Here is a 24,969-nt window from a genome sequence, read left to right as displayed (position 1 = left end):
CTTCTCTGTCATACACTCTTTTTCATTGTGGATTTTCGTCGCTGCGGGCGGCGACACGAAGAAGAAGACTGAAGACTGAAGACATGGTATGGGTCAGGTGTGGTGGGATGGTAGTCGCTGTGGAAGCTTCAGATGAGCGGGATGGGAGTAGTCATTGCTTGCTGCGGACGTGTCATGGGATGGTAGAAAAGGTGGTTAACTTGGAAAAGTGATTGTATCTCTCTTTTCTCTTCGTCCCGTTGTTCTGAACGAGGGCGCAAGCTACTGCCAATAGAATAGAAAAGCCAGGAAAAACCAAACGCCGTTTGATGCAAAGTGAAGCCTCCCCCCTAATTCAGGAAGCTTCGCGTCCTGGAGCCGAATGCTAAGGGTATCTGTCTTGTGGTAGTAGTAGTAGTAGTGAGAAGTAGTAGCCCGCCCGCCCATGTCCATCCATCCCTTTCTTCGCCGCCCATCTTATCTGATGATTTCTCCGCGCATGTTGTACTCCACAGCCTTCTTCTTCGCCTTCCCCGCGCCCCTCTTCTTGCGCGCCCCCGCGTCGGGGTCCATGTTGGTCTCGTCGATGGTGATCATGCCGTCTGCGTCGACGGTGATTTGCGGCCCCGCGCTGGCCCCGCCGCCGGACTGCTGGCCCCGCGACTTGCTCTTGCCGCCGGATGACGACGCCTGCGCGCCGCCGGGGCGGTCGCTGGGGTCCTCGAGGGCGGCCTTCTTGCGTGCCATGTCCGCTTCCTTCTGGGCCTTGGCCTTGGCCTGCTCGGCGTCGAACTCGACCTGCTGCAGGCGGTGCGCGGCCATGATGTCCTCGACGGGCTCGTACTCGGCCTTGGTCCAGGTCTTGTACTCCTCGAGGTCGATCTGGAGCTCCTTCTTGCCGACGAGGATGGCGTCGATGCGGGCGGGGGCGTGGCGCTCCTCGCGGTTGAACTTCATCTTGACGTGGCGGCGGTTCTTGCCGGGGAACATGCCGCTGATCATCTGGAAGTCGGTGCCGAACATGCGCAGGCCGCGGTAGAAGAGCTCCGTCTCGTCCTCGGTCCAGACGTTGGGGCCTTTCAGTTTGGAGCCGGTGCGGTAGCTGTTTTGCGTCGTGAGGGTGGTGAAGTCGTTTTCTTCAATCTCGAGCATGTCCTCGGCGTTGGCGTCGGCGATGGCGTGGCGGTCGAGGGCGAGGGAGTTTTGGTCCACGACGATCTGGCCGTCGATGATTTGGAATTGGGGCCCTGTCTGGCCCATGCTGGCCGAGGCGGCGAGTTGCGGTTTTGAGGCAGGTGCGGCGGGGGCCGGGGTGCCGTTGGCGCTGCGCGGTCCCGGGGTGCCGCTCTCGGAGGGGTCTTCGGTGCCGTTGCGCCTGCTCTTGAGCCGTTCCCTGGCCTTTGCCTGTTTCTCGCGGTGTCGCTCGAGGAGCTCGTCGTGCCGGCTGAACTTCTTGCCGATGCGCAGGTCTCGTGTGAGGTCGCCCATCGTGAGAACGCTCAGGTCGGCCTCCTGGTTCTCGGCATCCTCTGGTGTTATAGAGCGGGCTCGTCGGGGACGTTTTGGCTTGGGTTCCGCTCCTGCGCTGTCTTCCCCTCCATCGGTTGTTGCCGCCGCCGCCGCCGCCGCTGCTGCACCATCCTCCGCCGTCTTCTTTTTCCTCGGGCGGACCGGTCGCTTTGGGGCCTCGCTACCGTCTGCGGCCGTTGCGTCGTCCTTCTTTTTCCTCTGTCGCTTCGGTTTTGTGGCTGCTGCGCTCTCGCTGGCCTCTGCGGTCTCGTCGTCGTCTGCTTGGGGGGCTCGTTTCCTCGGTCGCTTGGCGGGGGCTTTTGACGGTTCGCTAGCAGGAGGGGCGGCAGGCGTTTCGACGGAAGGGACGACGTCGGTGGCAGAGGGGAGGGTGGCTGGAGGGGTTTGGAGTTGGGCGGGCGTTGACGTCTCGGCGGCTGGAGGAGGGGCATCTGCGGCGACAGTGGCCGACGTCTGTGTCGAAGCAGTCTCGCTGGTGGAGGTCTCGCCCGATGATGTCGCATTCTCTGTTGTCGCTTCGCTCTGTGCTGTAGGTTTTGACGCAGTCGCGGGCTCGCTGATGGGCTTCTGTGTTTGCGGCGTGGCCGTCTGTATCGCGTCCGAATTCGTCGATGGCGGGGTATCAGTGACCTGAACCCTGCCGGATTCTTTCATCCCTGCGGCATCGTCGACATTTTGCGCCGACTGACCGGCAGCCGGGATGGGGGCCTCTGACTGCGTCGCTGGTTCCGTGGCAGTCGTCGACGGGGCCCTTGATGGCTGGGAGGAGGCAGCACCTGGCGCTCGAGGACGGGCCATGGGCATTTTTGGCTTGAAAGCCATGCCTCCCTTCTTTTTGAACATGGAGCTCATGATGACGGTTCTGTTGAGGGTCCTCTAATTATCGATGTGGAAATAGCCTCATGGCCGGGTCTTTGGTGTGTGGTTGCGGACTGCAGCGAGTTGTTTCGTCGGAGATTTGGCTTGCGCAAGACTTTGATGAGCCGCGGGAGGGACAGGAGTGACTGACTGCGGGTGGGATAAGAAAAAAAAAAGGTAGATACGGGAGGGAAAAAGACGACCGACGATTAACCGGCTCCTGCGGGGCGCTTGATAACGAGGCCCCATCTGGTTAGCGTAAAGCTAGTCCTGTTTGAGAAGTGGACCGGGCTGGCTTGATCTCAGCAGGAGAAGAGACGTGAAGCGTCGGCAACCTCGAATTTTCACTCCTTGCCCAAGCATTGCCTCCCACCCCCCATCCTCTGCGCGAATTCGACAAGCCACGACCATCTCGACACCGCGCGTGGCCCGGATCAACGCGTAATCATCATCTGGCTTCATCATCCAGTCCCCTTCATCGCTTTCGCCGACCCGGTTGCTCGCGCTGTCTCAGCCTCTCTCTCTGCCTTTCTCATGCCTGTAGCGACTTCAGCCCCGACTGCCTCTCCGCGTCCGTCCACCTTATCCAAGATGGAGGACAGGAAGAGACCTCCCATCAGCACCGCTGAGGATCTCGCTCCTCCCAGCAAGCGACACCAAACCGTCAATGGAAGCAAGTCCAAAGGTGACAGCGGCGATACCGCCGAGGAGCATTGGATCGAGGTAAGTGTCACGAGACACGGTTTCCCAACACATCAAGTTTTCTCAACAATCAATGGACCCCTACGCGACCCCCTTCTGCCGTCAATGGCTGCGCGACATCACGATCATCGACAGCCCCTAGCCACGCCCAACACTGGCGGATCGCGGTCGACTGGTCTGGAATGGCCTTTCGGTCGGCGGCCGAGGGCGACGAGGCTGGCTGAAGACGATGCCGTCTCCCTGTCTTCCACCACACCACGCATCCGATTTCCCTCCCATACCATCTGCCTCTGGAGACGATCGCATGACGCGAAATACATGGAAAGGGCCCGAAGCTGATGAAGTGACTTCAGAATTACCAAAAGGGCGCCATATACAGGCAGCTGCAGGAAACAAAGAGGGAAAAAGCCGATTTCGAGTCGCGCGTCGAGCAGTTGCAGAAGAACCTCAACCATCGGGAGGATCACATCCGCATCATCGAAGCATGGTGGAAGCAGGTCGGTTTTCGATTGAATCCCTTGTGACTCGTGTGGCTGGGGCTGACTGTCGCAGGTATTGGAGGAGATGGAACAGCTCGTGGATCCTGCGCTACCACCACCGGCAGGCCCAACCAGTAGGTTTGCCCGTGATTGGATCGACACGGATTGCTGCTGACAATTCCAGGCCCCCCATACATTACTAGCACGCATTTTAAGGATAACGAAGAATTCCAACGGCACCTGGGCGACACCACCGCGGACATAAGGAAGCGAGCCGAAGCAGTCATTAACCGGATCGCAAGCGCCAGAGGTGAAATAACGCCAAACATCGCCGACTTGGAAACTAGAGTGAATAGCCTTCTCGCCCAACAGAAGGACTACCTGGTGAAGCTCGACCGAGCGAATCAGGAAAATGAACAACTATCAGAGGATCTCAACAAGGCCAGCCTGAGATTCTTTAAGGCGGAAAAGCGCATGGACCGACTTAAGAGCGCCCAAGTACAAAAGCTCGAGCAGCAGTTCATTGCTAGTGCCAAGCCGACGGCCGCTGGAGGAGAGAACGGCAGCGACAACGCTGAAGCGAATGGTAATGCCGCCGAGGCCTTGATCAAGTTCGAGGAGGCATCGGCGGTCGTCGCAAAGCAAAAGGAGCAGCTTGAGGCTGCGCAGGCCGATATCAAGACACTACAGGAGGAGAACTCGGCGCTCAAGGCGCGACGCGAAGGGCTCACCGATGAAGACTTCATTAGGACCGATGTCTTCAAGCAGTTCAAAAGCCAGAATGAGGACCTGATCAAGAGAGTTAACCACTTGGAAGCGACGAACAAGCAGCTAAAGGAGGAGGCTGAGAAGCTGCAGGCGGAGCGAACGGCTTTCCGAACCAAGCTGCATGATGAGGCGCAGGGGATGGTTATTGAACTGGAGCGGCAGGTTGAGGAGCGCGATGCGGATCTGACCCGAATTCGAGCCGCCCGAGACGAGTGGTACGCCAAGGCGAACATGCTGGAGACGCGAGAAAGGGAGGAGAAGCAGGCGCACCAGCACCTCAAGGAACTCACCGGGTCCCAACAAGATCGAATCACATCGATGGAGCTGGAGTTGCAGCGATTGAAGCCCGAAGACCAGCAGATGGCGGACCCAGACCCCGAACTGGATACCCTGCCCGCCGAAGAACTGCTGGCCAAGTATAAGAAGCTGCAGCAAGATTTCGAGTCTATCAACAAGGAGTTGCCGGCACTGCAGCAAGCGTACAAGCGATCCATGACCCTGGCACAGAAGAAGGTCATGGACTTTACCGCCCTCGAAGAGCGGGTCGCAGCAGCGCTCGCTGAGAAGCAAAAGGCCGACCAGAAGTACTTTGCAGTAAAGAAGGACGCCGACATGAGGGATAGAGAACTCGGTGTGCTCAGGAGCCAGCATCGCAAGAGCTCCGAAATCGTGTCGCAGCTAAAGGAAGTTGAGGCGCAGCACAGAGTTCTCATTAGCAACCTTGAAAAGCAGCTCTCCGACCTGAAGCAGGCGAACGCGGCCATGGCGGCGGAACACAAGAAGATGGAGGCAACCAGCTCCGACGCTGCGCGTCGCGCTGATTCGTATAAGAACCAAATCAACGAACTGTCGGGCCTCGTCAAGTCCCGCGATGCGGCCGTTGCTGCCGCAAGAGAACGAACGACGACTCAAGAAGCGGAGGTGGAGCGCCTCAAGGTGCGCGCAGACATGGTGCAGAAGGACAAGGACGAGTGGAAACGCAAGGCGTTGAGCAACTCGTCGGAGGAAGAGGAAATGCTCAGAGTAAGCTGGCCCCCCTGTTCCTGCCCAAGAATGCAAGTATCTAACAGATGACAGACCTTTGCACTATGTACTGTTTGCCGCAACAACTTCAAGGACACGGCCCTGAAGACTTGCGGTCACCTGTTCTGCCACCAGTGCGTGGATGACCGGATCAGCAACCGCATGCGAAAGTGCCCCAACTGTTCGCGGGCATTCGATCGGCTGGATGTTATGAGTGTCCACCACTAGCCCTTGGCAGTTTCGCTTCGCTTCGACGTCCGACGTATTTAATTTGAGAGCCCTGGGGCTTTCGACGCGCGGGCTGATGTTTCGACTACTTCGAACATGTTTGTGTGCCATATGGAATTTGTTTCGCAGAGCAAGGGGTTTCATGGCATGATACCTTGGGGTTGGCCCAGAGGATGTTTGACTTGGACACGATGGATTGCTGTACTTTTACGTGTATGGAAGACGGCCTGGACTGAGTATGTACATACTTTCGCCCCCTTTGAGGGTTTTCACAAGAGCAGGTGGCCGGCGAGAGGAGGACTGATGTACGAAAGCTGGAGTGCACAGGATAGATCTAGAATATCCTACCACTGACACATCCATACCAAGTATTTCTATGGAATTGTCTTCTTCGTGACGAATATCTACCTTCTGCTGGTCGAGCCAAAGCCGGTGCTCTCGTGTCGCGCAGAAGAGGTCGAAGACGAGGACGATCTGGTAGAGGATCTCGAAGGGCCAGCTCCCCACTGGTTCTCGTCGTAGCCCCAGCCGCGCTGTTCATTTCTGGCGGCGTTCCGTCCCTGGTAGTAACCCGCTCCGTACCCAGCAGCGCCGCCCGCTGCTGTCCCGGTCCAGAAACCAGGCCGCCATCCTTGCTGCGAATTGCTGCCAGAGGGCTTAGTCCCTGGGTACGGCGGCGGAGGATCGTTGTTATCCGGGCCGAATCCGGGATTCCAACCACCACCGCCGCCGCCTCCTCCACCTCCTCCACCACCCCCGCGGCGCCGGCCACCGGCCCTCCGGTTCTGCTCACCCGCCACACACGCCGAGTACACGATCCAGCCCAGGACAGCGAAGAAGAGAATGCCAAACAGGACGGCGCTCATGTCGAAATCCCCGTTCGCGCCGCCGCCGCCGCGGCCCAGGTCGGGATACCTGCGCTCGCCCTTGTCGGTGAGGGCGAGGCGGTACTCGACCCCGCAGCTGCCCTTGAGGACGTACGGGTCGTCTTTGGAGCTGTAGCCCTCGCAGATGACGTCCGTGGAGCCGAGCTTGAGCTCCTCGGGCAGCTGGGCGACACAGGACCACTGGATGTCCTCGGAGCTGTAGCCGGCGCCCTGGTTTGTGCAGCGCATGACGTCGATGGCGAAGAGGTCGCAGAGGGTCTTTGCGGAGAGGCATTTGAGCTGCGGGGCCGCGGGCGCGCGGCGGTGGGTTGTGAGGGCGCCGTTGCCGCGGAGGGTGAGGGATTGCACGTCCGAGAGGAGGATTGCGTTTTTTGGCTTGCTGGCTGCTGCGGCGAGGGGCAGCAGCAGCGAGAGGGTGAGTGAGAGGTGCATCTTTTTTTCTTGTCGGCTTTGGGGTGCCGGAGTGTCGAGTGTGTCCGTTAGTTGCGACGCTGGGGTCGCTTTTTCTCGGGGTTTGGGTGTGTCCCGTGTGGCGGGGGTTGCCTGAGGAAGTTGGCGATATGTCAGAGCATGAAGGTGAGAGGGTTTCAAGCTGGTTTTCCCTTTCTCAGGCTGTGTGGTGTTTTGGTATACGTCGACCGAATTATAGAGGAGTATGTGTCCAGTGAGGCAGAGTGAGGGTAAGGTTGAGGACAGATATGATGTTGGGACCAGGCTCCTCGCCCGGTGTAATTGGGGTGTTGTGAGGAGGCGACGGCGACGAGGTCGCGATGGGATTGGTCCCGTGGCGTCGGTGAAGGAGTGGCGTAAGTGTGGCGGGCGAGTAGCAGTGCGCCACATGTACGCAGTGGAGTGTGATTGGAGTCATTTTCGCTGTGGCGGTGCATTTATCTTATGTAATATTTGTTCCTTTTGTGCATGTTGAAGAATGCCGTCTTCTCTTCGAATGCAGTGAGGGAACAGCTAAGATTTAACATGAATTCTGTAGGTAGCGAAACTCAGGGAGATACAGAGGCTGCGAGATGCATGCAAACTATCGCATCAGCATACGCAAAATGCGATATTCAACGCCAAAAAAGCCAAGCTTCGTCCTTTGGACGTGAACATGGTCACTGCTGTGCTTCACTTTGCACATAGTAGGCCCAGCAGATCGCCAAGACGGGTCCCCTTTCTTTCCCATGCTGACAGCCCCCCTTTCCCCTTTCTCTACTAGACAGCCGAAAGGCAATCTGCCTGTTGTCATCTTTTTAGCGGGGTGTTGCAGCGCGGGAACGGTTTTTGCTCTTCTTAATTCTTCGGAGAACAACGATTTCCCGAGCTGTGGTCATCAAGCCTCTTCCTTGGCAGTTTGTCCCTCGACGTCCAGGGTAGGCATGTCGGGGCCGATAGGTGCACCTGAGATGCTGACAGCGCTAATCCGCCCTTCAAGTCCTTTTCACGGGAATGCCGCGCGGTCTCCCATCCCTACGGACGTGGAATTCTCTGGGAATCCCGTGTCTTGGGGTCTGCTCCGGTTTTTTTCTTTAGACTGACGATCGTCGTTCTGCTCGCTTTCGCTATCGTTTGTCTCGGAGTGCCTGCCGGTAAGGTTCCCACTTTTGCGGTTTTCTCGTTCACCTTCTTTTTTGCTCTTGGCTTCAGGAACGTTGGGAGGATCTCTGTCCAGCGGAACTCCACGAGGGACCCAGTGCTGGACATGTGAATCGTGGGTGCAAAATGTTCGTTGCGGAGATCAGATAATGCAGCTCGGGCTATTCTTCTGCCTGGCTTATGTATTGCGTGTGGTTCCGTTCCCTCTGCCGCGCCGCTCAACGTCTTTTGGGGGCCGTGCTGTACATGAGCGCGCCTGTCGAGTCAGCACTGCGCAGGAGGAGGGACTTTGGTTGGCTTGTTCCAGGGCTTTTGGTATAGACGTCCGGAGAGTTTGTCCGAAGCTGACTTGGGATTTTCGGACGACGGCTGGGAACTCCGCGAGTCGGTACCGAGACGGCGTTGGTGTGCGGCAGCTGATGTCTGGGGCTGAAGGTGTCACGGGCCAGCAAGGAGACTGAGTTTGTTGTCGGCAACTCGATAAAGAGGATAAAAATGGTAGCTGCAACGGAGAAGATGACAGTTTCGGAAGAGAATCAAGAGAGAAGGCGACGCATATGATGATGGACGGCCTCGAGATAAACGACGCAGAAACAGGCAATGGCAGAGACAGGACACTGGCAGTATCAACAACCGTAGCATCTCCATACCAGGAGCTATTCAGTGTTCGTTCACAACCTTGTTGGGTAATCGGCATTTGGATCGCAAAGTTCAACAACTAAAAGGGTTCCTCCAGCTGGACCTTACAAGGTCATGCAGCAATTTATATACCAGGAGCAACTGGGCTTATGCCTGGACGTCGACGAACGTACTGACCAACTGCTAATCCGGCAGTTGAAAAGTCAAAAATAACACACAATCCCAACCATGTACATCAAGACCTTGAAGCACATGCGGGAACAGCTTGCACGCAAGGCGAAGCTTAAGGAAATCTACGCACCCTTCGCCAACCTTCAGAAGGGATCCGAGGAGTACGAGAGACTGGCTACCTCGGGCAGGGTATGGGAAGACTATTTTCAGCCCAGCGACAGCCGCCGGCTGGGATACGTAGACTTGCAGCAGGAGTTTAACGGTTTGCTAGAGAGGATCGATGACTTGCGAGGCAGGCTGCCGCTCCTGGAGCTCGCCAGGAAGCTGGTCCCTCGCTATGCGCAGCAGTCCGTCATGATCGAGCATAATCCGTTACAGGTCGTCGATGCGGTTCGCATCTTTGAGCAGTTGAAGTTTGGGCAGAGGTTCGGGCCGGTGGGGATGCTCTCGATGCCATCAACTAAACTCCTCGAGCTCGCGGAGCCGGACGAGTGTTCCGCGACGGCCGAGCTGCGGAACCACATCATCGCCTCGCAGTGGATCGCCGACAATACGACCGCGAAGCTTCACACTTCAGGCATCACGGAAACCGAGATGCGGGACCTCGCGGCGCTGTCGATCAAGGGCACCGCCTCCGAGGCCACCGCGTACGGCATGGCATGGGGCGGGCCGGTGCCGCTGGGGGCATACCGGACGCTGCCGGTCGCGGTGCGGAGCAGCCCGCTTGTCGTGTTCCCGTACCCGCAGGAGGTGCCGGCTTGCGTCCGGCGGTTCTTTGCGTGGCGGGACGCGCAGCATGCGGCAGGACTGCTTCACCCGCTTGTACTGGCGTGCCAGATGACCGCGTACTTTGCGAGTGTCCACCCGCTCCCCGACGGGAATGGGCGCGTCAGTCGCATGGTCATGCAGGATTACATGGCGCGGCAGGGCTACCTGCCCGCGATCCTCCGACCCGAGGGCGCGCTGGAGAGAGAGGGGTATATCCGGATGATACGCGGCGCTTGCGAGGGGAGGCCACGGGAGTTTGTGGCGGCGGTGCTTGAGGCTCAACTTGCGCTCATCGAGGGTCATCTGAGGAGGAAGAGCGGTGACGGCGACGCTTGAGGCTGGTGGTGGTAGAGGACGGTAGGATGGCAGCAGAGATAGACGAGATAGGGCAGGAAGGAGTCATGAAGCTATTCCAGCTAGTTTCGGCCTGTGACTGTCCACCTGCTCTTGCAACGGACAATCTCGATACCCTCTGTCGATACATTCTTGGTTGATGTGAGTAATACTTCATTACCATCATGCTGTGCCGCCCCCCGTGAATCACCGCTGTTTGATGATAGAACAAATGTTTCCGAGATGTCAGCAGTTGTCTCGGTGACCCGTTGCCGTCGTTATTAGCGCTGCCGGTTTGCCCGCCGTCGCTTACATCGTACATTCGTACATTCCTTTACGCCCAACTTCGCATTGGAATGCGAGCGCAAAAGCGATTGGACAATCGTGGTTCCTGTTTTTTTGCTACTAAACTGACGGCGGATCCAATCGCCAAGAGTTCGATATGGAGTGACTCTCTCTCGTGGCGATCGGTAGCGCGTGGTGACTTGTCCCAAGTTAGCAAGCACTTCGGTGCTAGCACATGTTACATTTCCGTTTAGATTGTTGCATCGCTTAGATGGGCGGACGCCACGCCGGGATTGACAGGGAAGGCCTCAACCCCTGTCCCCCTTCTGGAAGACTTTGTACGTAGCTAGGTACCTTAGGCTTATCCGAACTCTTTTGATTTGGTTCACCGCGTATCGCCGTAATCTACGCGTATTCCCCAGTGTCATGTGTCTGCAAATCGTAGTGACTTGTGAGAACCCCTCTGAGTACATGACGATGCTATTCAGGCAACATCCTCGTCCCGGAGTTTAGCAACTCTCACCCGATATCCTCACAATGCTGAATGAAATGTTGAGACGATGGTGTTATCTGGCGGCAGCCCACCGCTTCCCGGCACGAGGGAACCTTATGCCCAAAGTCCAGATCGTCCCGTCCGTAAGGAAAGGAACGGGGGTGATTGGTCGAAAGCTTGTTCCTGAAGACCAACACCCCTCTCAAACTCAGCACAGCAAAAGAGACCTTCGGACAATAAGTGACAATCATTCATATGTCAATAACTAGAGGCGTTTCTTTCTTCTCGGATGGTGAAGCAATAGTCGTCGCAATGGTACGGCCACGCGGGAAGAGTAGGAGAGCTGGTAACCGCGCCAAACGCCCAGCGCCCAGACGGAGTCTTGTCCGTTGGTGGCACAGGCAGGTGTCACCGACAGGTCTGACTCTCTTTGGAACTTTTAGACTTGTTGGTGCCAGTGCCAAACCTGCAAGCCTCCTTTTCTTTGCGCACCCGCATCGTCGGGCCCGAGAGCAACGTTATCGCCGGCGCACGATTGCTGTACTTGTGCAGGGAAACGGGCATCCTACTAGAGACCTTGTTGCCGGGGGATTTCGAGTCCAGGGGGGGTTTCTTCTATTTGTGTTCCCTTTTTTCAAGTTGCATCGGTATTTTCCAGCAGTGTCAAAGTAGGAACAATGTGTGAGTGAGACCTGCTTGCGCATCTCAGATTCGAAAAACCCCACCGGTTGTCGCAGATATTCTGGAAGCGAAATCTTTCGGGCCAGCTCTGGGGAGAGCAGGAAATGAAGACGACCGGATTTCGGGACAGTCGAGAAGCCCGAGGGAGGGGCAGGAATAATAACGAAGCAGTGCTTCAGCTTAGCAGAGGCGTGGAGGAGAGGAGCCCGCCCCAGCTGCGGTGCTGCGAGGTGGTAAGCGAGTGCGGCTAGTTTGGCTGACTCGACTAGGGTGGCGGGAAGGGGGTACCGAGGGCGGCGAGACGGGACGGGCTTAGTGGCTTTTTGCTTGTTTCTGGAAGGAAAAATGGAGGATGATGATATGATGGCGGGGGAACTTTTTTTCTGTGTCACTCTTGTTGTGTTGCGAGTGATGTTATTGGGCGCCTTTTTTGTCATGACCGAATGAGATGTACCAGCCAACTCTACCACATGCTGTGCGTCACATACGGATACTTTTGAGAGATAGAGATAAACTGGATGGCAAGGACAGTCCGAGGGAGCGGAGCGGACTTTGTGTGGTCGATCCTGGATGTTCACTGTCCAAGACCCAAGTCTCTGGGCGCCTACGCTTGGGACCTCGGATCGAGTGAGAGAGAGCATGTTCGGAGCTTGAATCCGTCTGTTCTTCAACGAACCTTTCAACCCACGGGCGGAGGAGTAGGAGGGCCAGAACCAGCTTTTTTCGTCGCATGTGTGGCCACACACCCTCACGCTCCCCAACGGGCAATTGTCAATTGTCACAAGCAGTTGTTCTACCAGCCAGGCCCCTGGAGGACAAGCGAGATGGCGGCAATTCAAAGAATGGACATCGGCTGAAGACAATGCTTAGTGTTTTTGATGATACGCATATCAACTTCAGGTAATACAGAGTACAGAATGGTTTCCCCAGAATTCGACTAGTAAGATGGAAAGCAGGCAGACAAGCAATGGGCAACATGGCTAATGTGCCCGTTTGAATCCCGGGCCCCGGTCCTCGCACTTCTCGCAACCCCGGACGTGGAGAATGCAGCAAAGTACGGATACCAAGCAAGTACGCATAGCTTGTCCTGTAGAGGCTAACGGATGCGCCTCACATCAGATACTGCGTATCGCTTCCCCATCTATCTCACCGGGCAGGCAGTCAGAACTCCGCCTTACGGTCTGCCGTAGTACGTGTGACTGCTCTTTGCGTATCTTCAAAGTCTTACTCAACCACCGCAGCGGGTCATCAGGTTGGAAATGTAGTGTATCTATCCGCCAGGTAAGCCATCCATCCACCTAGGCAGAAGAAGTAAGATACGACCGTTACGACGTCTGCATGGCCGTATGACGAGGCCGAGTATGACTCTTGTTGGATTGCGGCGCAAACAGTGGAGGCTAGTGTCAGTTCGGGCAGCTGAGAAAGTGCGAGGTGATTAACCGCGAGGGCAAGACTACGGATCGGCTGCATTCCGCCGCCTTCTTTCTCCGTGCTGCTGGCTTCCTACTCGTCGACCCCGGGCCTTCGAGGGTGGCCTGGAGTGTCCCTCGCTGCCCCGACCCGAGGAGGGTCACGGTGGTCCACCCCAGTCCAACACCACCTCACCACCTAAGGTACCTTATCCTGCGAGGTGAAGACTCGAAAGTCGGCCCAGTCCAGCTCCGTCCACCGGCAGGGTATATCTCAAAAGTCCCACCCCAGTCCTGTCCTGGCCAGGGTTGCAGGGGCTCTTCTTCCTCTCCGCCTAATCGTATCTGCCCAGCTACAGCATCCAGGTCCATACGGAAAGTACATACTATCCGTACCACTAATCCCTATCCTGGCCTGCACCCCGGGTGGAAACGCCTCTGTTTTCCCTCTTGTTTTTATTAATGATTGAAGAAGAAGGCACACGCCCTACCTTGCCGATAGCGAACATCGTCTCTCTCTTCTCTCATTCTCGGCCCTCCTGCTGATTGGATTTGATTTGGTTTGCCTGCTGCGGTTCCTTCTTTGATCCCCAAGGACGATCCCGATCGCTGCAAATCTTTTCTTGGCTTTCCTTCCACTCCCACCACTCTTACTGCCATTCTTTCTTCCTTCTCTTTTTTCCCGACTTGGTCTGGGGTTTCGCAGCATATCTGCGAGCAATAATTCAAACCTTTCGGCGCCGTCGCCAAGCCAACAACACCAACAACCGCATGCGATAAGCGCCGTCCCGTCCCACTCACTCGGAGCTCGAGCTCGGCCTGCCCTTACTTACATAACTCGCGACGACGACATCACCACTTTCGGCCCGCAACACGCCTGCGCCTCCCAAGCTGCTTCAGACGAAACAACCGCACAGCTTGCGCGCGGCGCACTCTCGCGCAACGAGCGCGCTCTTATAATCCCCCCAACAGTAGCTCTCCTCGGCTCTGCTAGGAGCTGCCCACACCCACCACCATGGCCCCCGAAAACGAAAAGTCCGTCAGCGAGAAGCCGGCGGTCGAAAAGGCCCCCAGCAACGGCGGCCACTCCTCCGACAGAGCCTCCTCCAACGGCGAGTCGACAGAGGTGGATGCGCCTGGCCAGCCCAAGACCAAGTCCGTCGCGCTCGAGAAGGCCGATTCCAAGGTCGTTGCGCCCAAAGAACCGAACGATGACCCCTACAAGCACCTCCCCGAGCACGAGGCCTCGATCCTCAAGCGCCAGGTCACCACGCCCGAGATCAAGGCCGGCATGCTCACCCTGTACCGCTACTCTTCAACGAACGATCTCCTCATCCTCGCCGTTTCGTCCTTCATGTCCATCGCCGTGGGCGCCGCCCTGCCGCTCATGACCGTCATCTTCGGAAACCTGCAGGGCACCTTCCAGAACTACTTTAACGAATTCCCGCCCACCGACGACGCCAAGAGCACATTCAAGAGCGAGATGGCCCATTTGGTTCTGTACTTTGTCTACCTCGCCATTGGTGTTTTCGTGGCGCAGTATGTCACCACGGTTGGCTTCATTTGTAAGTGAACCCCTGCCGGGAGGATGCAAGCTTATTGCTAACACGCCGAATCAGACACGGGAGAGCACATTAGCGCAAAGATTCGCGAGCACTATCTCGAGAGCTGCATGCGTCAAAACATTGGTTTCTTCGACAAGCTGGGTGCTGGAGAGGTCACCACTCGAATCACCGCCGACACGAACCTGATCCAGGATGGTATTTCCGAAAAGGTCGGCCTCACCTTGGCCGCAATTGCGACCTTCATCTCGGCCTTTGTCATTGGTTTCATCCACTACTGGAAGCTCACGCTCATTCTGCTGTCCACCGTTGTGGCGCTGCTTCTGAGCATGGGAGGTGCTTCATCCTTTATCGTCAAGTACAGCAAGCAGTCGATCGAGTCCTACGCCCACGGAGGCAGTCTTGCCGACGAGGTCATCAGCTCTATTCGCAACGCCGTGGCCTTTGGCACCCAGGACCGCCTGGCGAAGCAGTACGACGAGCATCTGACCAAGGCCGAGTTTTACGGCTACAAGGTCAAGGCCACGATCGGTGTCATGGTTGCTCTCATGATGACCATTCTGTACCTCAACTACGGTCTAGCTTTCTGGCAGGGAAGCAAGTTTCTCATCGACGACGGCATCAAGCTGTCCAACATCCTGATTATCATGATGTCCATTATGATCGGTGCCTTCAACCTCGGAAACGTCGCCCCCAACGTACAGGCCTTCACCACCGCCATCGCTGCGGCTGCTAAGATTTACAACACCATCGACCGTGTTTCTCCCCTGGACCCGTCCAGCGACGCCGGCGAGAAGATTGAGAAGCTTGAGGGTACGATCCGTCTCGAGAACATCAAGCACATCTACCCGTCCCGCCCCGAGGTCACCGTTATGGAGGATGTTACCCTCACCATTCCCGCTGGAAAGACCACGGCTCTTGTTGGCGCGTCTGGTTCTGGAAAGAGTACAATCGTCGGTCTCGTCGAGCGCTTCTACGACCCCGTCCGCGGAAAGGTGTTCCTCGACGGGCACGATATCAGCACCCTGAACTTGCGCTGGCTGCGTCAGCAGATGGCTCTTGTCAGCCAGGAGCCCACTCTCTTCGGAACCACCATTTACCAGAACATCAGGTACGGACTGATCGGCACCAAGCACGAGAACGCCGGCGAGGCGGAGCAGCGCCAGTTGATCGAAAACGCCGCCAAGATGGCCAATGCCCACGACTTCATCACAGGTCTTCCCGAGGGTTACGAGACCAATGTCGGTGAGCGCGGTTTCCTGCTTTCTGGTGGCCAGAAGCAGCGTATCGCCATCGCCAGAGCCGTCGTGTCTGACCCCAAGAGTGAGTTTCCCTGGATTCATGACAAAGAATTCTACTAACTTTCCCAGTTCTCCTTCTCGATGAGGCCACCTCCGCTCTTGACACCAAGTCTGAGGGTGTGGTTCAGGCAGCTCTCGAGGTCGCCTCTGAGGGCCGCACCACGATCACGATTGCCCACCGTCTGTCAACTATCAAGGATGCCCACAACATTGTCGTCATGTCCAACGGAAGAATCGTCGAGCAGGGAACCCACGACGAGCTTCTCGAGAAGTCGGGAGCCTACTACAACCTCGTCAGCGCCCAGAACATTGCCCGCGTCAACGAGATGGATGCCGAGGAGGAAGCCGCCATTGACGCCGAAGATGACGAGCTCATCCGCAAGAAGTCCCGCGTTTCCGAGAAGGGCGATTTCGTTCCCGACCCCGAGGACAACATTGCCGCCAAGCTCGCGCGCACCTCCACCACCAAGTCCCTGTCCAGCATTGCTCTCCAGGGCAAGAAGGAAGACGGCGAGGTTAAGTACGGCCTCTGGACTTTGATCAAGCTTATTGGCTCGTTCAACAAGCAGGAATGGCACCTGATGCTCGTCGGTCTCTTCTTCTCCATCATCTGCGGTGGCGGTAACCCCACCCAGGCCGTCTTCTTCGCTAAGCAGATCATGACCCTCTCGGTCCCCGTCACCCCAGAGAACGCCCACCAGATGAAGAAGGATTCCGACTTTTGGAGCGCCATGTACCTCATGCTCGCTGGTGTTCAGTTCATCGCCTTCGTCATCCAGGGTATTCTGTTCGCCAAGTGCTCCGAGAGACTGGTTCACCGCGTCAGAGATCGCGCTTTCCGCACCATGCTTCGCCAGGACGTTTCCTTCTTCGACAAGGACGAGAACACCGCCGGTGCGCTTACCTCCTTCCTCTCGACCGAGACGACCCATCTTGCCGGACTCAGTGGTGTTACTCTGGGCACATTGCTCATGGTCTCTACCACCCTGATTGCTGCCCTGGCTCTCGCTATCGCCATCGGGTGGAAGCTGGCGTTGGTCTGCACGGCGACAATCCCCATTCTCATCGGCTGCGGTTTCTTCCGTTTCTGGATGCTTGCGCATTTCCAGCGCCGCTCCAAGACCGCCTACTCCAACTCTGCCAGCTACGCGTCTGAGGCCATCTCGGCCATCCGCACTGTCGCTTCGCTCACTCGCGAGAAGGACGTCATCCAACAGTACCAGGCTTCGTTGGCTGTCCAGCAGCGCGCGAGCTTGATCTCAATCCTCAAGTCCAGCTTGCTCTTCGCCGCCTCGCAGTCCTTCATGTTCCTGGCCTTCGCCCTCGGTTTCTGGTACGGCGGTACTCTCATTGCCGACCTCGAGTACAACATGTTCCAGTTCTTTGTGTGTTTCTCGGCCGTCATCTTCGGCGCCCAGTCTGCCGGCTCCATCTTCTCCTTTGCCCCCGACATGGGCAAGGCGCACCAGGCCGCCAACGAGCTGAAGATCCTCTTTGACCGCAAGCCCACCATCGACACCTGGTCCGAGGACGGCGCCGCCCTCGACTCCGTCGACGGCACGCTCGAGTTCCGCGACGTCCACTTCCGCTACCCCACCCGCCCCGAGCAGCCTGTCCTCCGCGGGCTGAACCTGTCGATCCACCCTGGCCAGTATGTCGCTCTCGTCGGCGCGTCCGGCTGCGGAAAGTCCACCACCATCGCCCTGCTCGAGCGCTTCTACGACCCCCTGTCCGGCGGCATCTACATCGACGGCAAGGAGATCAGCTCCCTCAACGTCAACCAGTACCGCTCCTTCATCGCCCTCGTCAGCCAGGAGCCCACCCTCTACCAGGGCACGATCAAGGAGAACATCCTGCTCGGCGCCGCGTCCGAGGTCACCGACGCGGCCATCGAGCACGCCTGCCGCGAGGCCAACATCTACGACTTCATCGTCTCGCTGCCCGAGGGCTTCAACACCGTCGTCGGCAGCAAGGGCGCCCTCCTGTCCGGCGGCCAGAAGCAGCGCATCGCCATCGCGCGCGCGCTCATCCGCGACCCCAAGATCCTGCTCCTCGACGAGGCCACGTCGGCGCTCGACTCCGAGTCGGAGCACGTCGTGCAGGCCGCCCTCGACAAGGCCGCCAAGGGCCGCACGACCATCGCCGTCGCCCACCGTCTGAGCACCATCCAGAAGGCCGACATCATCTACGTGTTCGACCAAGGCCGCATCGTCGAGCAGGGCACCCACGCCGAGCTGATGAAGAAGAACGGCCGCTACGCCGAGCTGGTCAACCTCCAGTCGCTGGAGAGGAACCGCTGATTCGGTTAGAGTCTGAATTTGAGAGGAAAGAGAAAAGAAAGAAAAGTGCATATGCCAGCGGAGGTCCCCATTGCGTTGTCTCCTGAGATATCCGGATCGAAGACCTCGATCCATGTCTATTTCTGCATTGTTTTGGCGTTTTGTTGATTTTTTTCGGGGCAAGATGGCGGGAGATAGAACTTGGCCATGATACCTATCGTTGTCTCAATCGTGAGACAGATTACTACTACTACGCTTTGCTCACAAAAGGGGGGCTTTTACTGTTGACGATCACACGAGAAAAAAGAGATGTATGATCTCAACGTGTTTTTGCTGTAGCCTTTGGTTTTTTTAATGGTCTAGGGTTGAGAAAGTAGACTCCCCTCCCACTTTGTACGGTGGTCAGATAGACATAATTCCAATCATTCAAGATGACCGTGTTCTCCTGTTGCATTGTGAAGACTGTTAGATGGCATGTAATGTTCTTATGACAGGCGTCGACGGGGTGTGTTGACAGAGACTAGTACGTGGGCTCAGGATGGCCGTCCACCTATGGGCCTTGCTTGGTATATAAACCATTTATCTTTCGAGTCGGAAGAGATGTTTAGCAAGATGAAGCGCCATGTTTTCCGTGCAAGCTTTCCCCTACAAGGCGGCTGACCTCCCGTCTCGCTAATGGATGGTAATCTGGGTTTCGATAGAACAGGTCGCTCCGTCGAAGTACCGATTCCCTTCATTTTCGTCGTCGTGAGCTTTCTCGGTCGTATTCGTTTTGGCTGATCCGTGATTATGAGCAGCTGTAGTCGCTTGATGAGCCTTGAGCGCCGTGTTAGTCACTTGTGGCCTATTTAAATCAATTTCCTATCCATTGAGAAGACATCCAGCAAATGTGGTAGTAAGTGTGGTAGTTTTCACAGTTGGCTACAATCTTACCCAGACAAATAACATCCTGGTATAAAATGCATTGTGAATCTGGGGTTTCGGACGGACGCCGTCGATTTGATGACGCCCGGATTTCTTTAGTTCTATCGCTTGGTTGCGTCTTGGCTGTGTTCATTCATGGTTTATTCGTGAATTCTGCAAAGGTGTCCGAGAGTTCCCCGAGTCTTGGGCGATGCGCTATGGCGGCTGACGGGGGAGTCTGTTTGAGGAGTGGATGGTGTTACCACAGAAGTCCACGCGACGCTCTTTCTCGTTTTGGTCGAATTGGTTTACACTCTAGCAAGATGTCTTGCTTCTCGGTTGGCTTTTATATTCCACTAGGCGGCTTCAAGTCGCGGTTCCGGTGCCATGGTAGTTGATAGTCCCGTATAAATTGTGTTGGAAAGGTTTGAGCTCGAGGGCCCAACAATGTCGTCTTTGAGTATAGCTCTCTTTCAAATCAAGGGCAGGATCCGACAGCCCTCCATCTTAAGCCGGAGCATCATGTCGTGGCTCTAGCAGCAGGCAGATGCGCCGTGCATGTACTCAACCCCTGTCTATCACCCTCTTTCTTCATCGTTTCCGACTGATGAGAAAATACCTATCTGGCCGAATAGCATCTCGCAAGCATGAGAAATCATTATTTGATGTGTCCGGCGCGCCGACTTCGTTTCCGCCCTGGAAAAACCTCCTTTGGTCCATTACGCATGCCAGAGAACGAAAGTTTGTGACAGATTGTGCTGTTTCAGGGACAACTACAAAGCAGATGGGTGCCATATTATATCTCTTCGTGGAGCACAAACCGCTCAATGTCGTATTCTGAGCCGTCGACTCTCGGCCGCAGAGGCGGATACTGTAAAAGGGAGGCAGAAAGCTTCGACGATCTGGCGGTTCAGGAAGGCAGATGGATTGACTACCACCACTTTGGTGATGCGAGACTCGTGGGAACTTTCGATTTTGGGCCTTTGTGGACAATACTTAAAATGGCCCAAAAGCTCGCCCTGGTCAGGACACCAATTAGGGCGTTCATTTCGAGGACGACTTTCGTGATAGAACGTCTCTGCACGGTAGCCGTGAAATAATGCTGAGGTCGGAGGAGCTCCAAAACTCTGGCTTGCCTTACTGAATCTCGGGGCCTCACTCGTCCGTCTTCCTCTTTGACTGAATATGAAGATTATTACGCCAACTTATTCCGCGCTTATTGCTCTGACTTGCTGGATTCATTCAGCTGAAAACGGGCCCTCAGCTGCGTGCCACTGCTCATGGAGGAAGCCAGTCTGCAATTTCCAACAACCTAAGCAGCGTACCGAAAGATTTCTGTGTGGAACAAAAAGCACCACTCCGTAACCGTCCGCTTTATAAATCGTCAATGCCATGACCTAGAGGCGGATAGTATAAAGGGAAGTAGGAAGATCGGTAGCTAAGTAGTCTGAGAGGACAAGATGGACTGCCCTTTCGGCTTGAGACCGATGGAAACACTTGGATTTGAATGTTTCTGTGAAATCGTTGCATTGACGTGACACGAAAGCCCGCCCCAGTCGGAACACCTCCCTCGGTCACTAATCATGTCGTCTTGTACTGCCGGTAGTATGTTCGTTCACAATGCGTCACATAAGCACTCTTCAACGCTGAATTGACTTCCTCATGAGGCGGCGGCAACACGTCCAAGGCTGATGGTCCCTTGCCTTCCTTGATTTCATAGATTCTTATTCCAGCTGCTCGTTACAATCCGGCTTTAGCGCCTCACGGAGCCGGTGGGATATTAAAGTCATTCCGGGCCTAGAATCTCAATCCCGGGCCCGTACCTGCAGTTAAACGTCCGCCGTCCGCGGCTTGCCAAGCCTGCGGAGTTTGGAAATCCGATCCTTAAGCCCACTTACACGATGGTCACTTGCAGCCGACTTACTCCTTGACGGTTATTCGAGAACAGCATAAAAGGGCAACCGCGGCCTTGACTCTCGAGACTTTGGGTATTCAGGCATAACAGTGTGCTCCCATTATGCAACTTGAATAACATCGAAGAAAGTCTCACCCGCGGCCAAAAAGGTTCAAAAGCAGACAATATCCGCCAAACGAGTCGCCCTCATAACAGGCGCCAACACCGGCATCGGCTACGAGACCATCAAAGCGCTCCTCTCCTCCGACACATAATACCACATTCTTCTCAGATCCAGATCTACGGAGGAGGGCGCGGCCGCCGCCGCGCAACTCCGCGACGACGTCCCCTCCACGGCGAGCACCCTCGAAGTCGTCCAGATCGACGTCGACAGCGATGAATCGATCGCCCGCGTCTTTGAGCTCGTCCAGTGGAAGCACGGCCGCCTGAATTACCTGGTGAACAACGCTGGTAAGATGATGCCTTGTTCGCATCCTTGAAGACGCTTTGATTTTGACTTGGCCAGGTTGCGCTCTCACCGAGCCAGACATGCCCCCCCCCCCCGCGAAGCCTTCAAGGCCATGTACAACACACACGTGTCGGGCCAGCACGTCGTGACGCTCCGCTTCGCGCCGCTGCTGATAGGCCCCGACGATCCGCGCGTGCTCTTCCTCACCAGCGGGACGGCCCACCTCGCGCGGTTCGCTGAAGAGTTCTGGCCCGGCGAGGCGCCCGCGGCCGGGTGGCCGAAGCCGGCAAGCCATTTTGCGCCGACGGGGTACCGCGTCAGCAAGACGGCGCTGAACATGCTCGTCTTGGCGTGGCACTGGACGTTGAAGGCGGACGGGGTGAAGGTTTGGGGGGTTTCGCCGGGACAGTTGGCGACGAACCTCGGCGGGGACCCGGGGTTGTTGAGGAAGCTGGGGGCGGGGGATCCGAGTCTTGGAAGGCTGCTTGTTAGGAAGGTGCTGGAGGGGGAGAGGGATGCGGATGCGGTTAGGATTGTGAACCAGACTGGGGTGCAGTCGTGGGAGGCGTCGCGGGGCGTCTTTGTATACTCTGAGCATGGTGTAGGTATCTTTACGTAGCTTCCCTTCCTTGACATTCCCCTGCAAGATCTTCTGAAGTGCTCTGAATAGTGTCCTGCTTCTTGTCGTCGTCGTCGTCGTCTCTCTCTATTCTTCACGTATGTAGAAGTGTATAAGCCAGTACGACGTCTCTCACGATTCTCCGTAACCAAGCTCTCCGCCCGTTATGACACACCATTCGAGGAATCTGATCATGGAAGAGCTTGTGGAGACTCGACATGCGATTGTGTCTGGATGTGAGGGTTCAACTATACCCCATCGCAATGGAATATATACACGTACCAAACTTTCGAAGAGCACGTCTGCGGCGCATCCAGGAATTGGCTATATAAACACTCTCCTGTCGAAGGCACATTGACGACACCAGCAATCCGGGAGTCTTCCCGGAGGAGAACTTCCTTCTGTGGGACATCTCCATCACAACGATCGACTCTCTTATCCGCTACGAAACATTAAATACATCAGGAACGAAACTTGATCGCGACGGGACTAGTATGCCGTCGTCCCTGATCGTCTTTGGATGATACTTGTGTGTACCTTATACATGCCTGTATGGAGGAGTAGCCGCCATGAGTGACGTTGAGACCGTGGCAGAGATGCCGACTTGACAGTCTGCCGTGCAAACATTGTCGCCCTTAAAGAGAGAAATAAGCTAGCTAGGAGCTACATTGGCATGGCACATCCTGCGAATTCGCTGAGATGAAGTCGATCCTTTGAATATCGATTCATGTTGAGACTCAGGTTTTCTGGAGAGCTAAGGTCCTCGTCACCTCCTCAACTCAACCCTCTTAAGCCAGGGTGACTGGATATCGCCGGCACTTCAATTAACAGTTCGCTTGTGACGCCTCACTGACCATTGAAAATTGTCACTGTGGCCCGAAGGAACAAGTTTTTCTCCTCTGAAAGGATGCGCGGGACCTCACGGTCATTGGGTTCTCAGGGGAACCGACCAAGGCAGTAAATCGGTCCGTCTTCTGTTCAACTCCACTTCAGACGCCCTGGGATTGAACACGGTAGTTGCATCGACATGCAGGATTCAAAGTCTCATGCGAGCCATACCATCACAGTCGTGCTCACCTGTTCTTCTCATATCTCGACGCTCTAGCGTGTTGTGTTACAGCAACAAGGACCCCAGGACCCCACAACATCAGCCTTGTGAGCCAGCGCAAGATCATTAGGGATCTGGACTCCCAGATCTGATGCTAGGCTTCCCGCTCGATATTGTTATCTTTGGAACACAATGCGTCTGCAGCGTCACCGATCACCGGCGTGGGGGCGAGTCAATCCTTCGTCCTTCTGGAAACACAAACATGCGCACGTCCAAACGAGAATCCCTCAGGCCCTTGCAAAGAGCCGCAATGCCAAGGAGCGTGCTGTCCGGGATATTTTGGTTGTTTGTGGTCTGTGGGCGGGACAGCCCGGACTGAGCCCCGCTCGACCCCGACGCGCGGCCGTCACACGGAGCTCGCGTGGAGTCTATCGGTCCTTGTGCCCGGGTGCCGCGCGGATGCGATCGCAACGCTACACGGACGAACATAGGGCTGCCGTCTGTTATTGTTCGGCAACACGATGACGACGACATGGTATTTGAGCGGCTGCTCGGCCTGTGTTCGCGGCGTGGCTGAAACATTAGTTGAGGACATGATGTGAAGCAAAGGCTCGGAGTGTTTTTGGGGAAGTCAACGACTGTTTCGTCTCGGCAGCTTTGGAGAAGCTGTCAGGGAGCAGCTCATGTCCTCACTTCGGGTCAGGTTTAGACAACGCCATGTCGTGAATGCCTCCCTGCTCGAAGGGATACTGCCGGCGTCAAAGTCGTGTCGTCAGGTCGTTCGCATCTGCCCATGTCCCACAAGGTATGCGGGTGAGACCTGTCTGAGTTTCAGCGAGGACCGCAAGCCGGCTTGCCGACTTTGGCTCCCAATTCGTCCGCCCGAGTGTGGCGGAGGATTTAGCCGGCAGCTGTGTCTCGGTGACTTCGTGTTGTGAACTCACCTTGTTTGATGTGGTCACTCAAAAGCATTGTTGTGATTCTTGAGCCTCACCTGCACGATACATCGGGTAGTACGCAAGCAGGGCGAAGTTGTATCAGGTTGCCGCTGAGCAACATCGCCTCAGTCGTCTCATGTCTGTGGAACATCTGTGCGCGCCGACGGACAATAATTCAAGCTCTGGAAGGGGGATACGGTCTAGACCCAGCCCGACTCAACCATGAAAGCTGTGCTCGTCCAGCCATGAAAAGTCGATGATCACAACCTTGTTAGGTTTGGCCATGATGGGCGTTCAACGTGGTTGGAATGCTGGCGTGGAGCACACTTGACGAGGATATGCGAGCCCGAGCTGCCGTCGACGCGCAGTCAACGCGCCGTCCTTGCCGATCTCCAGTAACTCGGGTCGCTGGACGGGGACCCGGCAACCCGAGCAAGACCATTGAAGCCGGATAGCCCGAATAGGGGCAGTGATATCATACCGCGGCCCGACTGATCACATCAGCTTGCTGCATTACTCTTCATCACACACACGCGATCCGTGGCGTCGTCGCACAAAACCTGTCGGGTTACGGTTGAGGTCTGAGCATCTCCCAAGTGAACGGTTTGCGGGCGGTATGCAAGGAGGCGCAGGTACCCGTCGACTAAAAGGGGCACCGCGAAAGCCACAAATCGATAGACCTCGCGCCGCCTGTACGCTAGCCACGGCGTTGGGAGCATTCAAGAAATGCGAGCTGTGGATGAGGAAAAGGCAGCCATAAACGCCGCGGGCCAATACCAAGACAGGCCGTTTCCTTCAGGGCCGTGTGGCAGTCAGACACGCGGCGGCGGGAGATGGCATTCCTGACGTGCTCACCGGCGTATCGGGTCGAGGGAAATGAGACCCAAGTGACATGACACCACCTCGGATAGGTAGTGAGCCTTGACGACAGAGGGTAAACAGTCGAAAGAGGGTTCTGTGAAGACTTCTCGAAGGCTGGAGGGAGCATCCTGTCTGCAGGGAGCCGACGAATACGGTTATCGGAATTGAGTGGTTGTTAGTCGGGCCGCTCCATCCGATATTGGGAGATGTGCTGAACATTTTTCTCGGACCATGTATTTGACTTTGTTGATAGATGAAGTCTACGCCGGGAC

At 56.3% G+C, this 24,969-nt stretch overlaps 6 protein-coding genes across 6 annotated transcripts; 3 read left to right on the top strand and 3 right to left on the bottom strand.

The window, feature by feature from the left end:
- Window positions 1-456: 456 nt before the first annotated feature.
- Window positions 457-2,361, bottom strand: COL26b_010519 (uncharacterized protein; the record flags this gene model as incomplete). The annotated part of the gene is made up of 1 exon (XM_053183215.1): window positions 457-2,361. The coding sequence occupies one exon, from the start codon at window positions 2,359-2,361 to the stop codon at window positions 457-459; it is 1,905 nt and encodes a 634-aa protein (XP_053032862.1).
- A 597-nt stretch (window positions 2,362-2,958) lies between these two features.
- COL26b_010518 (uncharacterized protein) lies at window positions 2,959-5,567 on the top strand (the record flags this gene model as incomplete). Its single annotated transcript, XM_053183214.1, has 5 exons — window positions 2,959-3,090; window positions 3,423-3,566; window positions 3,622-3,682; window positions 3,733-5,339; window positions 5,394-5,567. The coding sequence occupies 5 exons, from the start codon at window positions 2,959-2,961 to the stop codon at window positions 5,565-5,567; spliced, it is 2,118 nt and encodes a 705-aa protein (XP_053032861.1).
- A 404-nt stretch (window positions 5,568-5,971) lies between these two features.
- Window positions 5,972-6,886, bottom strand: COL26b_010517 (uncharacterized protein; the record flags this gene model as incomplete). The annotated part of the gene is made up of 1 exon (XM_053183213.1): window positions 5,972-6,886. The coding sequence occupies one exon, from the start codon at window positions 6,884-6,886 to the stop codon at window positions 5,972-5,974; it is 915 nt and encodes a 304-aa protein (XP_053032860.1).
- Window positions 6,887-8,911: 2,025 nt separating this feature from the next.
- On the top strand, window positions 8,912-9,958 carry COL26b_010516 (uncharacterized protein; the record flags this gene model as incomplete). The annotated part of the gene is made up of 1 exon (XM_053183212.1): window positions 8,912-9,958. The coding sequence occupies one exon, from the start codon at window positions 8,912-8,914 to the stop codon at window positions 9,956-9,958; it is 1,047 nt and encodes a 348-aa protein (XP_053032859.1).
- A 3,880-nt stretch (window positions 9,959-13,838) lies between these two features.
- On the top strand, window positions 13,839-17,986 carry MDR1 (GTPase-activating protein; the record flags this gene model as incomplete). The annotated part of the gene is made up of 3 exons (XM_053183211.1): window positions 13,839-14,388; window positions 14,443-15,708; window positions 15,756-17,986. 3 exons carry the CDS (start codon window positions 13,839-13,841, stop codon window positions 17,984-17,986), a joined length of 4,047 nt encoding a protein of 1,348 aa, XP_053032858.1.
- A 2,928-nt stretch (window positions 17,987-20,914) lies between these two features.
- Window positions 20,915-21,829, bottom strand: COL26b_010514 (uncharacterized protein; the record flags this gene model as incomplete). Its single annotated transcript, XM_053183210.1, has 3 exons — window positions 20,915-21,230; window positions 21,359-21,588; window positions 21,653-21,829. The coding sequence occupies 3 exons, from the start codon at window positions 21,827-21,829 to the stop codon at window positions 20,915-20,917; spliced, it is 723 nt and encodes a 240-aa protein (XP_053032857.1).
- Between the last annotated feature and the right edge of the window lie 3,140 nt (window positions 21,830-24,969).

This window comes from Colletotrichum chrysophilum (genome assembly GCF_026319265.1).
Source record: "Colletotrichum chrysophilum strain AFK26 chromosome Unknown scaffold_113, whole genome shotgun sequence".
NCBI classification, from domain to species: domain Eukaryota; kingdom Fungi; phylum Ascomycota; class Sordariomycetes; order Glomerellales; family Glomerellaceae; genus Colletotrichum; species Colletotrichum chrysophilum.
Note: the sequence above shows the minus strand (reverse complement) of the source record. Positions and strands in the feature narration are given on the sequence as shown.